Raw genomic sequence first — 15,242 nt, 5'->3', positions numbered from 1 at the left:
ACTAGATTCATTTTATAGTCCATGCAAAAGTAGAAGTGTGTACAGTACCAGATATTTGAACATAACACACCCTTTCACCCCTGTCCATGCTCCATCACTCACTTGTCTTTAACTATATTTATAACCAGACATTGGCTATAGTTACAGATGATGGAGTTAGCGTGAGGGAGTTTGGGTAGGTTTAGAAGGAGTGTATTTATAGTTTGGTGTCATGTATAGTAATCTACTGCCTTTAGCATGTTGATGCAAATCCATGCATCTTTCCTTCCCTTATTGACACTTATCCTCTAAAACAAGAGACTTCCTATGCCAGTGTCTGCTATTTTATGTATTTATTTAACTGATTTCTTGATTAAAAGGGTGTTCCTCATTTTAGAAGCCACAGCTGGATCTGGAGAGTCGGGTTTATCAAGCAAATGACAGAGGAGATGCAGACAGTCACAATAAGGGTAAGTTAGCTATGAGTAGAAATTTTAGTATTTTGTTGAGTATGGTTTGCTATACCATATTAGCTTCTTTAGTAATAATGCAAATACAGCAGAGACATCCAGCAAGTAGTTGTTGCCATTCATATGTATTTCACCATCATGGGGGTATTTAAGGAACCATACATATGCCTGTAAAACATATCACAGTGTCATATTTGCTCCATTACAAAAGTACCTGGAACTGTATGTATTAAGTACTGACAAGTACTCTAAATGTTTTATAACTTTTAAGAACCAGTTGGGGAGGTGTTTCCTCAGCTAAATAAATCATCCAGTGTTGACCAACATTAAACACCTAAATGACCTCCTACCCTGCAGATAGTTAAGCTCTTTGCTGCAGAATGTTTTTTTTATTTTTTTCAAGATAATGTCAGATTAATATATTTATCTCAGAAAAAGCTGCTGCTTTTAGAAGAAAAAAAAAAAGATTTGTACTTTATTGCATCACTTGCCAATTGACTTAAGTCATTGTAAGGAAACCTGCATCAGTCAAAAGGTTACAGAACTCTTGAATATCGGGTGTGCATCTGTTATACGCCATCAGGCAGTAACATTAAACGTTCATTGTGATTTATATATTAATTACTTATTAATCATTTGCATATTTTTTAGGGCCCCCAGAGAATGTGGATATGAGCAGTAAAGAATTGAGCAAGGAGTGGCTGGGAGTGGACTTGCCATGTAAGCTTAGAAGTCGTGAGAGCTTATCAGCCATCAAGAGAGCCACCACCGAGCACTGCAAGACACTCATTGCAAACATATCATGCCAGGTAAGTCACTGGGTTGTAGTCCAGTCATCAAGTTATATACCGGTTTAGACACGCATTGGAAGTCAGGGTATGTTATTAATTATTACAACTGTTTTTTCCCATACATTTACCACTCTCAGTTGTGTAAAGCTAGTACAGTATATCTATTTTAGAGGCAGCAGTGGAATTTCAGTAAGCTTTTTTTCTTTTCTGTCAGCAGCAAAAAACACTTCTTTAAATGCACTGTGTAGCAAGGACTAGCTGAGTGTATATTCAGGCACCTTCGTTTTGTCAGGGATGTCTTCCAAAATATCACCGTTTTTCTTTTCCATACAGTTGGTACTGTAAATTGGGGGGAAACTGGCAAATAGGCTTTAACATAGTAATGGAAATTCCAAGACGTAATTCTAAGAGTGTGACATCAGGAAGAAGGGTCTGAATAGGAAGGCTGCCGAAGATCAAGCAGCTTCGAGAGTCGTCATCAGGTGCCCAACACTGTCAAATGGAAGCATGTTGGAGACTTATGAATGTTCTGTATACTGTATTAGCACTGGTACTTTGTGACACCAGTTGTGAATTATTTTAAGTGAATTTTGAATGTGATGTAAAAGTTCATACCGTGGTTGTAATGTATAATTTGTTTGGCAGATTCAGTCTGGCAGCTTCTATCCTCCAAGACTTCAGAGCCACTGCCCTTCAAATGGTAAGATATACTGTATATACACTGTCTTATTTGCTGTAGTGAACCAGAATATACAGTACTACTGTATGGTATAGAGGTACCATACCACTAGCTGTCACCACCATTTTTATATAAGCCTATGATGGTTCACTGCAGGAAAATGCCTCCCTACTTTCTCCACCCTAAACTGCTGGTTTTTACACTGTTCTCATCCCACTCAGCAGGTAGACAGGTTTCAGTACACAGGTTTTGGTTTTCTTTCTGAACCCCAGTGAGTGGTGTTAAGTACAGGTGATTACACCATGTAACAATCCAAATGGTTTTTTGCACTTCAGGAAACTTTTTACCATATTGGGTGGTAACCATTTAACCAACAAATTATTATTATTTTTTTTTTTTTTTTTTTTTTTTTTTTTGAGTTAGGGCAATCTTTCTAGATGTGGCCCATCAGGCTTCATTTCAGTGTGATGATTGAGGTTTCTCACTTAATGCCACACAGGGGCAAATACATGGTAACCCTCTTCTTATATGTTTGGGTTAAGCAACATTGCACTGTACCATTGCCATCGAGAATAAAGACATTTATTATAACCTAATGTATAATGAGCAGTTTGAAAAAGACCAAGAGGGTTTGTCGCTATTTGCTGTTGGAATCATAGAAGCAGATCTATGTACAGTATCTATAGCCAGGTACCTTAATCCCAGAGGGTGTGACTACATATGAACTGCCATCTTTTCACTAGTTTCCCATGCCATTGGGCTGCCCTTCATCCAGCTCATACTGCCCACATTCTTATACCTCACTACTCTGTCCCTATACCTCAGCCTTAGTTCATACTTAGACGCCAGTGCTGTTGCAGGTTTTTTAGCATCCCAGATTTCTTCTTCAGTTTCCCCAGGTATCAGTGTTGTTGAGAATACTGCCAAAAGTTTAAATATAATCATTCTGTCTGTTCTGTAAGATATATTATTCAGTCTGCGTGCATTTTGACTGCAGGTAATTTGTTGGAAGTAATATATAAGCTACAGTATATCTATGCATTTTACGGTACATTGAAATATGTACCATATTTTATTACTTGTAAGACATTGTTTTAGTATTCATTAGGTACAGTGAAACCTCAGTATATTAGACTAATTATGAGAAGACCCGGTATGATAAAAGAAGTCTGGATATTTACGAGCTCTGATGATATAATGTTGGTTTTATGAGACTGCTATAAACTATTTAAATTAGTACAGTGATGGATGAAAAATAATGCTCTTGAATCTTTAACTGTACTGTACTGGGGCAAGTCTGATAGAAGGAATAAAGTATATTTACACATGAATGTGGAATACAATGAGGGTCTGATATAGTGAGGTGACTATATAGTTGATAATCACTAACATTGTCATTCTGTCTGTTTGTTAAATTTTGTAAGTCTTTATTAAGTATACAGTATAAAAACAGTGTGTATTTCTTGCTACATTTTCAGGACGTAAAAGTAAGTTACTAGTATGCAGAGCATATTTTAAGCACTGTGCTGTGTAAGCATAAAAGTGTGCATCATTTTCAGACTGAAATGTATTCTGTATAATTCATAGATTAGAAGGAAGCTGAAATTTGCCTGCACTTGCATTATATGCCTCTTGATAGTACGATACAATACTGAATTTTTGTTTTGTATATAGCACTGAAATATCTTACTTGCATTATATGCCTTTTGATAGTACGATACAATACTGAATTTTTGTTTTGTATATAGCACTGAAATATCTTGACTTTTTTTTCCCCCTAAGTAAATAAGTGCCATGTGTTCATTATACTTTGTGCATAATTTTGACTGGATTAGCATGAGTCAGTAGTCATGATTTCAGAGCATCCATAATGCACCATGCAGTGTTTGCCATCAGTACACTGTATATGCATCCATTTCACCTTCTTGTGCATTTTATCATTTCACTCTTTCTCTGGCTACCATTTTCTGGTCGTCTTTTTGCCAGATCTCTTGTTTGATAATGCACACTTTTATTTCTAAAGTTTATATGGTGATATTTTGAAATGTCATCATGTACTGGTAGATTTTTTTTTTTTTTCTTTTCACTGGAACACACAACAGCATATATTGAAAGTAAGAATGTGTGTACTGTCTATGCAGCATTTATCGTGCACTGGCTGTTGAATATATTTGGTTGATTTTTTGCCAGTATTATCCTTTTGTGTGTTTGTAGTACAGTGCAGTAGTAGTTATCAAGTACATTATTCATTATAGTATAGTGTGTGGCATAAACTTGTGTAACTAATACTGTATAATCATAGTGGTGCAGCATACTTTGAAGTGAATATATGTTATGTTTAAATTGTCAGAATAATGAACATTCAGCTGCTGATGTCAGTTTCTCATATTTTCAGTTCTCAGTTCATGAACGTGTATAGCTACGCATGTATGTATTCTTGGGAACATTTACCACATTATTATAATTATTTAGGAAAAGTTCGAGGGAAGCCCATGGGGTGCTTCGAAGACAGCCGAGAGAGTCGGATATTACGAGGATTTGCGGGACAACTGAAACGCAACACTCCAGGCCTTTGCTGTGATATCTGTTACCAGCGTGGCTACATCCATGCAGGAGTCCAGTATGGGTGAGCGCACTACCTTACTTGTTTGCGGTTCTTGTGTGACTCACTGGTTCTTAGTTTTGTCAGTCATGTGGTCTGCAGACATACCAGGTCAACTGAATATCCACAGAGAATATTTTTGGCTCATATAAAAATTTAACTATATTGTGAGTGTATATATTGTGTTTTGCAACTTTGATGGTGAATTGTAAGGGAATTTCAGCTGTGGTTTGCATGTAGTTTTCAGCCTAGTGTATCTCTGCTAAGTCAAATCAAATCATCAGGTACTAGCTAGAATCATATTCCCGCCTGAAGATGGGGTGAAGTAAGATTGAAAGCAAGGAGAAATAAAGGCATAAGTGGAAGAACTGTCTTGTATGGACAGATGGATGGAAGAACTGTCAGTCGCGTACCTAATGAAATGGACAGGATATTCATTCACACATTATTCAAGCCCTTAGAATCCTGGATGCACCTCGCAGCAGTAACCCAAATAAATTGTGTAGTCCTTGACATCCATAATTTTTAGTGACACTCTCTTTACTGCATTTGTATATTTCTGTTTTGTGCACATAGGAAGGAGTGTTTCTGTGGGAATGAGGACCTGCCACTTCAGCTAAAGGTGCCAGACCGCCTGTGTAACATGCCGTGCTCAGGGGACCCCAAACAGAAGTGTGGGGATTACCTTCACATCAACATATATCAGACTGGATTGGCTAGTATGTGCAGTATTACCTTTTGACTCTTTGTTTTCTGTGGCTACTGAAGACACATGTTGATGAATGGTTTTCAGTTGTAACCATTTTGCTATCTTGTTTTTTTTTTCTTCTTCTTTTTTCAGAATATGTTCCAGTACCAGCCAAAAGTTCTTCACTCTTGGGTACCAGCAGTCCAGTTAGAATAGCCTTCATTTTGACAGTGAACGGGCGATCAGTTCGACAGCTGAGGCGACTGATTAAAGCTCTATACCACAAAGATCACTACTTCTTCATCCATGTGGACTCTGTGAGTATTTGCAGTCATGTGTAAATTATGAATTGTAACAGCAAGCCCCATTTTACTCCCTTCAAATTGTAGGGTCCTGACCTTAAATGATCATAGTACATTTAGTGGTAGGTTTGCGTAGAGTTAATACTGATACAAACTGTACTAATCTTCCACAAGACCTGTTGGCAAGTTTACAAACATCCCAGCTTTTATCATCACACCAGTCCAAAGAGTGAGACAACCCTAGCCTGTATTCAGTGTAGACTGAATATTAGCACCAGAGTGGTGACTTGTACACTGTGTAGGTGTTTGGCACTTAGGAAGACTGCTAGGCCTGAGAACCATCAGGTATATGCCCTTTGCCCCGTGTTGTCAAAGCTGGTCATAACATGGTAGATATCTCTCTCCATCTGCCCCTCAGAGGCAAGACTATCTGTACCGTGAAGTGCTAAAGCTTGAGGAACAGTTCAGCAACGTGCAGGTGTCGCGGTTCCGTCTCTCCACCATATGGGGAGGTGCCTCACTGCTAAAGATCCTGCTGCATTGTATGAAACAGGTCCTCAGCAACACTGATTGGCAGTGGGACTTTATCATCAACCTTAGCGAGTCGGACTACCCCATCAAGTTAGTGCTCAAAATGAACGGATCTCAAACTTGGCTCTCTTTTGTATTGTTTTTGTTTTTTTCTTGGAAGGAACAGTTTGCAGGCTCCTGGCCTTTGGTTCCTTCTTCCTTGCATAAAAAAAAAAAAAGTACTGTATTTATCTTACCACATATTCAGCCTAAGAGAGAAAATTTCTTGTAACAGCTCATTATTCAGGATGGAGAGATATTAATTTTAGGGCAGGTTACAGTGGACAGAGTATGCTTTGTTCTTATTCCTATGGTCATTTATCTCAGCATGTAATAAATATATATTTTTTGCTTTTTCAGGACTAACGAAGAATTGGTGAAGTTTCTGAGCAACAACAAAGAACGTAATTTCCTCAAGTCACATGGACACGACACCAACAAGTTCCTGCAAAAGCAAGGGTTGGACCGCACCTTTCTCGAGTGTGAGACACACATGTGGAGGATTGGGGAGCGCCGCCTGCCTCTTGGTTTGTATCCTTCAGCTGTGTTGTCGTTAGCTTAGTCCTTTGCCGGCAAAATACTTACAGTATGTTACAAGAGAAGCTTCAGTCACCAAAAACGGGCTCCTATGCTCCTCGTGGGGCAGTGTAGGATTAGATGATGGATGGAACTCAGCTGAAGAATTAAGAAACTGTAGCACATTTTCCTTAGCAACATCTTCTGTATTGTCCAACAGGCATTATGAATGACAACATTGCATGCAAGGTGTGTGTATGAAGTGGATCAAACGTGCAAGTGGATATGTGACCATTTCATTGGACTTTGTTGTTGGTTAGATCTGTGTTTATGAGCGAAGATTCTGGGGATGTGAATGGTAAGTGAATTTTTTGAGAGAGAAAGAGAGAGAGAGGGAGTGAATTAGACTGATACCCCCAGATATACCACTCTAACAGCACCATAATTATATTCTTTCAGGGATTAGAGTGGATGGAGGGAGTGACTGGCTGTGTCTGAACCGGCAGTTTGTAGAATATGTTGTTACCAGTCAGAGCCAGTTAGTAAGAGGCCTCAAGAAGGTATATTCCTACACTCTCCTGCCCGCTGAGGTAACGTAAAAATTATGGTGATACTGTAACCCTTTGTACCCAGGTGATATATTTATTGATTTATTCTGACAACTGCCAAATGATTTTATTTGACGTAAGAAATCTCTCTCATAGTAAAAGGGTTTGCCAGTGCCATATCTAACCCCTCCAGTTCAAGAAATGTCTCCTAAGCTTAATAAAGTTGTCAGAAAATGGGAAATATAAAGTTGTCACAAAATGGGAAGAATGAAATGCAAAAAGACATACCCTGGCTCAGCGGGCTAATCTGATATTTTGTTTATTCTCGTCTGTAGCCATCATACTTGCTTCTGTAGTTATGACTGTTTTCCTTCAGTCCTCCTCTTCACTTTCTCTTTTAGCATAGTTCTTCATGCTGGATATTCTCTGTACTGTATGGATATTCTCCTCACCCCACCTCCACCCCCAAAGTTATACATTACCCACATCTTTCTGAATTCAGCAGTATAGGATAAAACCAGACAGCCTCCAGTGCTAGTCATTGTTTATATTTAATAATTATGATAAAAATACTTCGTTGATCAGAGTAATAAAAATATCTGGCATATTCTTAACTTGTTGGCACTGTGATGAATTTGGTATGCCAGTTTTATTCAGTATGCTGATTGTTTTTTTCAGTCATTCTTTCACACGGTTCTTCGTAACTCTGAGTTCTGTCAGTCCTTCACTGACAATAATCTACATATCACAAACTGGAAGAGGAAATTGGGTTGTAAGTGTCAGTACAAGCACATTGTGGATTGGTGTGGCTGCTCTCCCAATGACTTCACTCCTGCAGACTGGCCTAAACTACAGGTATGCTTTTTTTTTTTTTTTTTTTTACCCCAGTAATAGGATATACAGTTATACAGTACTGTATTACACCTAACCCATATAATAGGATGATATATTTTAAGATATATTCATCATACCAGTGAATGATTTTATTCAAGGTATTCTTTTACAAAGAGGGCAGAACAGATAAATACTCAGGTACATGCACAATAAATGGCTGCATTTGTGTCCCTGCACATTTACCATGTTTTGTCATCAAGTTCTGTTCTATTTTTCTTTTACACAGGCCTCGTCGTCACGAAACTTGTTTTTTGCACGCAAGTTTGAAGCCATCATAAGCCAAGCCATTATCAACCAAGTTGATGCTTGGCTTTACACACCGTACTACTCTTGTGAGTAGTGACATTTTTTGCATGGTAATCTTTATTATCCAGTTAGTGGATGCAGCTCTAGTATCTGGAATAAACCAGCTTGATACAGGTTGATGGAGACAAAGACCATCCACTCTATCTTGGTGCTACTTATGACTTTACTCTTAGTGACAATCTTGGTGCCACTTATAAGTGACTCTACTCGTAGTGACAAACTGAGTGGTTTCTTGTAACTATAGCTGTAAACATTATTATGCTTAGGTAGTTAATTATTTTACTTATTCTCTAGGTTAGAGGAGAAACAGTACTGCCCCTGTATGCACAATGTGCTGACCAAACTGAAAGGGGAAGAGGTATGACATACTTGCAATAATAGGGGAGAAATGTAGGTAAGGTTAAGAACAGTGACCAAAGTACTGTAGAGAGAGAGGGAAGGAGAGAAAAGCAATAGTTCAGCAAAGAGAGAGAGACTGAAGTGAGTCACTGAGGGGAGGAAAGTTACTGAACCAGAAAGCCTTTGCCTCCACCCTGTACAGAAGTATTGCATATTGTAAGCCTCCACACATGAAATCTGTACAGCAGTCAACATGAATAAGACTCCAGAACAAAGTCAGCTAATGAGTTAAAGAAAGTTGGTCATACTGAAAGAGTGAACCAGAATTGAAGTGGATAACGATTTTCTCCGATATCCTGCAGCCACTCCAGGCCTAGAGAGCTACTGGGAAAACCGCTATCACCATGAAGATCGCCATTCTGGGAGCAGCGATGATGTAGGGCTCACGTTTTATCATGCTAGTGCCCGCCTCAGTACTCGTGCCCTCGCCCAGCTGGCTTCCTCGAGTTCCACTACTTGTGATGTTTACCCAACCTCCATCCTTCAGGTCCATTCCTACCATGCAAGTGATACTCTTAAGGTATGTACTGTCCCCCCACACATACACTATATTGCCTAGGTGGGTCTGTTTAATTTATAAGTGACTGTACTGTAGTGTGGACTGTATTTAAAAGTACAGTATCATATTTTCTTTCAGTGTGTGTGTTTCTTTTAGTTTGTTATGTGAGGAGCTCCTTCAGGTAGCCCCAAAAGCTCCAAAATCAATATCCAGAAAACATAGGATAGAAGTAAAGAATTTTGAACACTTGTCATATTCAGAGTATGTGGGTATTGATGCTGTGTGTGGGTATTGATGCTGTGTGTGGGTACTGTATTGATACTGTGTGTGGGTATTGTATTGATACTGTGTGTGGGTATTGATGCTGTGTGTGGGTACTGTATTGATACTGTGTGTGGGTATTGTATTGATACTGTGTGTGGGTATTGTATTGATGCTGTGTGTGGGTATTGATGCTGTGTGTGGGTATTGTATTGATGCTGTGTGTGGGTATTGTATTGATGCTGTGTGTGGGTATTGTATTGATGCTGTGTGTGGGTATTGTATTGATGCTGTGTGTGGGTATTGTATTGATGCTGTGTGTGGGTATTGTATTGATGCTGTGTGTGGGTATTGTATTGATGCTGTGTGTGGGTATTGTATTGATGCTGTGTGTGGGTATTGTATTGATGCTGTGTGTGGGTATTGTATTGATGCTGTGTGTGGGTATTGTATTGATGCTGTGTGTGGGTATTGTATTGATGCTGTGTGTGGGTATTGTATTGATGCTGTGTGTGGGTATTGTATTGATGCAGTGTATGGGTATTGTATTGATGCTATGTGTGGGTATTGTATTGATGCTGTGTGTGGGTATTGTATTGATGCTGTGTGTGGGTATTGTATTGATGCTGTGTGTGGGTATTGTATTGATGCTGTGTGTGGGTATTGATGCTGTGTGTGGGTATTGTATTGATGCTGTGTGTGGGTATTGTATTGATGCTGTGTGTGGGTATTGTATTGATGCTGTGTGTGGGTATTGTATTGATGCTGTGTGTGGGTATTGTATTGATGCTGTGTGTGGGTATTGATGCTGTGTGTGGGTATTGTATTGATGCAGTGTGTGGGTATTGTATTGATGCAGTGTGTGGGTATTGTATTGATGCAGTGTGTGGGTATTGTATTGATGCAGTGTGTGGGTATTGTATTGATGCTGTGTGTGGGTATTGTATTGATGCTGTGTGTGGGTATTGTATTGATGCTGTGTGTGGGTATTGTATTGATGCTGTGTGTGGGTATTGTATTGATGCTGTGTGTGGGTATTGTATTGATGCTGTGTGTGGGTATTGTATTGATGCTGTGTGTGGGTATTGTATTGATGCTGTGTGTGGGTATTGTATTGATGCTGTGTGTGGGTATTGATGCTGTGTGTGGGTATTGTATTGATGCTGTGTGTGGGTATTGTATTGATGCTGTGTGTGGGTATTGTATTGATGCTGTGTGTGGGTATTGTATTGATGCTGTGTGTGGGTATTGTATTGATGCTGTGTGTGGGTATTGTATTGATGCAGTGTGTGGGTATTGTATTGATGCAGTGTGTGGGTATTGTATTGATGCAGTGTGTGGGTATTGTATTGATGCAGTGTGTGGGTATTGTATTGATGCTGTATTTGTGTTTCAGGGGCAGTTGATCCAGTACGTAGGCAACACTGACGGACAATCCAAGTTTCACATTGAGACCTGGGTATTTCCTCATGTCAAGTATGCCACACCATACGAGAAAACCAACCACAGACTCATCGTAAGTATATCAATCCAAACGTGAGTGGATCGTTCGAATTAGTAGGGGTAGTATCAGCAGCCCTCATAGACAGATATAGAGACATAGGTATTTCCCCATGTCAGATATACACTCCCATATCAGGAGACTTTGATGTTTCTGTTCAATACACACTTTCATTTAAGAAGACTGAAGTTCATTTTTAGTGCCATATACGTTTACCTGTGGCTGATTCATAGTAACGTGAATAAAATGGGTGGATGGGAAACAGGATAAAACCTTCAGACATACCTTTACTTCCTCTTTCCTTGTCTCTCTACCTGCCTCATTTCCATCCGTAAATGGGGAAAAATGTTCAAGATGATGTTTGTGGTTATAGCACTCCCACTGGTATACACATCTTTTTCTCCCATCCCTAGGTGAGAAGAAAGGATGATGGTGCTGATGATGATGATGATGGTGATGATGATGATGAGGAGGAGAAGGATGGTGATGATGGTGGTGATAATGATGATGGTGATGATGACAGTGATGACAATGATGATGGTGATGATGATGATGATGGTGGCAGTGGTGATGACGATGACCATGATGATGGTGATGATAATGATGATGATGGTGATGATGATGATGATGGTGATACAGTCCCCCATATTTTCAGGGGCTGGAGGTGGGCACAGAGTACGACGTGAAGGAACAGGTGCTGCGTGACTGGGGTGGAGCGCTGGGCCCGATGAACGACATAACGGTTGTGACGCGATGGTGTGGGGGCGTGACGGGCGACGGGGGGACAGAGGGAGGAGAGGACACGGTGCAGATGCCACTCATTGTTCTCTCCGACCCCACCTCCACCCCCATCGCTAAAGAGGAGATCACGCTTGAGCCGGGAGAGCAGGTTTGTGTCGAGAAAAACTTGGTATATGAGGGAGGGGGAAGTGAGTTGGGGGGAGGGCAGTCAAAAGGTGGGTGACAGAGTGACTTGGAGGTGTTTTGTCTGTGGCCACCCTTTTGCGGGATCAGGGCGTTAGGCTATAGATAGATAGATAGAGACTTTACAAACCCACTCGCAGAAGATGTCGATAAATTTTTGCTTCCAGTAAGTAGCATTCATCAATATCAATTACTTTTCTTGTGTGTGTTTTCTGTCTGTCTGTCTGTCTGTCTGTCTCTCTCTCTGAATAAAGTTCTCTCACCATTACACTATTTTATTCCTATCTTGCATCAGTTATCAGTTCCCTTTCCCCGTGCAGGTAGTGTCGTATACATTCAACCTTCGCAAGCCGCTCCTGCCGGGATCCTGGACAGTGAGAGTGCTTATTGACAATGTGGTCTTGGCCTCGCATTTGTTCCTGATTCTTCCACTGCAGTTTGTTCAGGGACGACAAATAACGGTAAAGGAAGCAAGGTAAGGAACCTGGATTTTTAGTTCACTTTAATAAATCCCAGTCACATCCATGTTTAACTTTCTATTTTATTTATTTTATTTATTTATCGATTTATTTACCGGTACATCATTTATCTATGTATTTATTTATTTATTTATTTCTGACCACCACCAGTTAGCATTATTCAGCTACAGGAAAATCTAGAGGTCTGAATGTTAATAGTCACAAAGAAATGGAGTGAGAAAGATTTAGAGCCATAACTGTGTCTTGCCTTGCCATTTAGCTGTAACAAGAGATAGCTGGGAGTAGTAGAGTATGATGCTAGTCACATACACACATAAAAAAAAAGTTATGCTGTGAGAAAGATGTGAAGCCATAGTTTTGTTTTATTCTGTCATTAAGTTGTAATTAAAATAACACTAGAATATGATGCCAGTCACAGAGAAGTGCTTTGGGAAAGGTGCAGAGCCATATTATTGTCTTACTGTGGCATAGAGCAGCATGAATTAAGCCACAAAAGGACAAAAGTCTCTGCTAAGTTAAGGTGGATGTATTATAATATGTGTATAGACTGATTTAATATTGTTTACATTCCAGAGCTTCGAATAGTAAAGGTTTTTTGATAGAGTCCTTGTCATCTCCATATTAATTTATTAAGCTTTGGAGGGATTCTTGGTCTGGAGGCATTAGGTATTGTATTCATTAACTCTTTTCAGTACAAGAGGTGTTTTTAAAGTAGGTGTTATTATTTTGTGATGGCCTGATGAGAATTGAAATTATGCCAATGGAGGTATGTGAAGAAAAGCCCCTCTTTAGTAATTTTGTGCATTCCAGGACTTTGCATAAGGGTCCGTCGTTGCCATATAGTGACATTGACATGAGTGACGTCATTGCCATCCTTGGTTTGAGTCAGCCAGGGAACTCGTCAGCCCAAGATGCCTCCACTCGTAATTCTCACCTAGTTGGGCCACATCTCTCACACTGGATTGATCAACTGGTCAGCAGGTTGGTTGTCTCGGTTCCTCTGTTCATCCATTCTGTTCTTGTAATTTAGGAGTGTATTCTCAGGTATGGAGATTTTATAGCACTTCATCTTTAGTGATTTATTCTCCACATTGCAGCTTAATATCATCTTCAGTGTTTTAGATGCAGACTGTGTCGTTACTGTAGTAAAAAGAGAATACTAAGTTGTAGTATGCAGTATAAATTGCTGAGGAAGAGGTACAACAAAACCTTATGTGCTGGAAGTATAGTATGCTGAATGAATCACAAAGACTACTGTGAAGCCTCATGTGCCACTTAGAATATAAATGTTTATGTTGCACCAAAAAAGAAAAAAATTGAGCAACTTGCCAACACTACACAGAATACCTCAACATCCTTCCTCCTGCTCCACCCAGCACTCTACCTCACAACATGTACAGTACACAGACACAACCATGCAAAACCTACAGTCAGAATGCATCCTTCATGAACCCTCACCAGACTCACACAGTCCACACCACAGAAATTACCCTTCCCAGAGAGATATGAGAGTACTTGGCCAACCTACAATGTGGCCATCACCGTTCCCAGCTTCAGTACCAACACAATATTCAGTGCAGCCTCACAAACAACGCACTTACCCCATGCACCTTGGTTTTACAACACAGACAATCATGCAACAAGATGTCAGTGAAAGATCTTCAGGAACATCTGGTTAAAATGGTATGGTAGATTTCCTGCAGTCCACTGTGCTCGCGTCCAGATGAGCCTTGAGTCACAGAATCAGAAACAACAACAGACATTGAGAAATTAGTATTTGTAGTGCTTTTCATACCTTTGCCATGAACCAGATGCATGTCTAACTCAAGGATGCTTCACTTATTATAACATATTCCCTACACACATGCTAGGCCTTTCACAGAATCTGACTACACTGCATAGGTTTAAAATAATACATACGGTATTTACCTAACTTCACCCTCTCGCCACCAGGTTCTACACAATACAGGACTCATGTTATGTGTCCGGGCCAAGTGTACCAGAGTGTGTGCAGTCGCTGTTGGATCCCTGTGTCCATACTGCCTGGAGCTCCCTCTCACCCGACCCTAAATCACACCTTGGAGACGTTGACACCAGCACCGGTAGGATTGCAGACCCGTACCGGATAGGCAACAAGGAATTTTAGCTGAAGTATTGCACGGTTAGAGGACTTGAATGCAGTACTAAAAATCCTGAGGGCCTGAAATATTGTAAACCCATGGAGATTGAGGCCAGTATGAAGGTAGAATTATAGACTTACCTGAGAGACCGTAAGAAGTGTTAGCTGAAGAACAGTATTGCAGGACCACAAGGCTTGAATATAGTAAGCCTCATTTGTAGCAAGCGAATTGGAGAGAACAGTGGTTTGTCAAGATCAAAAGCGTGTTGCATCCAGCATTTGATAGTCGTCCTCATTTACAAACCAAAGTTCATCATATACCTACCCAGTTTTGTAGATATTTTGCAGTACTCTGAGTGTTCATGTATTTTTTAGATGCATTTCATTACCCATAATGTTCATGTACTCTGTTTTTATTTTGTGTAGGATCAATATGGTATTGTACAACTGAAAAAAAAAATATGCATCCTGTGGTCAGTCAGTTGTCATTTGCATTCATTGTATATACCAAACATTTTTCAGTACATGAGGAGATCATTCAATTGGCCCAAAGAATTCTCAAACCCCTTTAGTCCGATGAAGTGCTCTGGTTTTCATTTCGTTCCAGTTATCTCCAGACTATTTTGTTTGGATTTGTGTGTGTGTGTGTGTGTGTGTGTGTGTGTGTGTGTGTGTGTGTGTGTGTTTGTGTGTGTGTGTGTGTGTGAGGGTTGAC

General features: G+C 39.9%; 1 protein-coding gene across 1 annotated transcript in view; it reads left to right on the top strand.

Annotated features, from left to right (window-relative positions):
* The window catches only part of oxt (Xylosyltransferase oxt), a 15,552-nt gene extending 998 nt beyond the window's left edge, over nt 1-14,554 (top strand). The window contains exons 2-18 of the mRNA XM_080271095.1: nt 386-449; nt 1,101-1,258; nt 1,886-1,940; nt 4,392-4,545; nt 5,098-5,240; nt 5,363-5,526; nt 5,930-6,132; nt 6,442-6,608; nt 7,057-7,187; nt 7,824-8,000; nt 8,266-8,371; nt 9,047-9,264; nt 10,901-11,020; nt 11,661-11,894; nt 12,250-12,404; nt 13,219-13,389; nt 14,362-14,554. Coding sequence (XP_080127221.1) covers nt 386-449; nt 1,101-1,258; nt 1,886-1,940; nt 4,392-4,545; nt 5,098-5,240; nt 5,363-5,526; nt 5,930-6,132; nt 6,442-6,608; nt 7,057-7,187; nt 7,824-8,000; nt 8,266-8,371; nt 9,047-9,264; nt 10,901-11,020; nt 11,661-11,894; nt 12,250-12,404; nt 13,219-13,389; nt 14,362-14,554 — 2,613 coding nt within the window. The remainder of the gene's footprint in view (nt 1-385; nt 450-1,100; nt 1,259-1,885; nt 1,941-4,391; nt 4,546-5,097; nt 5,241-5,362; nt 5,527-5,929; nt 6,133-6,441; nt 6,609-7,056; nt 7,188-7,823; nt 8,001-8,265; nt 8,372-9,046; nt 9,265-10,900; nt 11,021-11,660; nt 11,895-12,249; nt 12,405-13,218; nt 13,390-14,361) is intronic.
* Nucleotides 14,555-15,242: the final 688 nt, after the last annotated feature.

Source organism: Coenobita brevimanus, chromosome 44 (assembly GCF_032717465.1).
Source record: "Coenobita brevimanus isolate Jiangsu-jjx chromosome 44, ASM3271746v2, whole genome shotgun sequence".
Lineage (NCBI taxonomy): Eukaryota > Metazoa > Arthropoda > Malacostraca > Decapoda > Coenobitidae > Coenobita > Coenobita brevimanus.
This window is presented reverse-complemented; position numbering and strand designations above follow the sequence as displayed.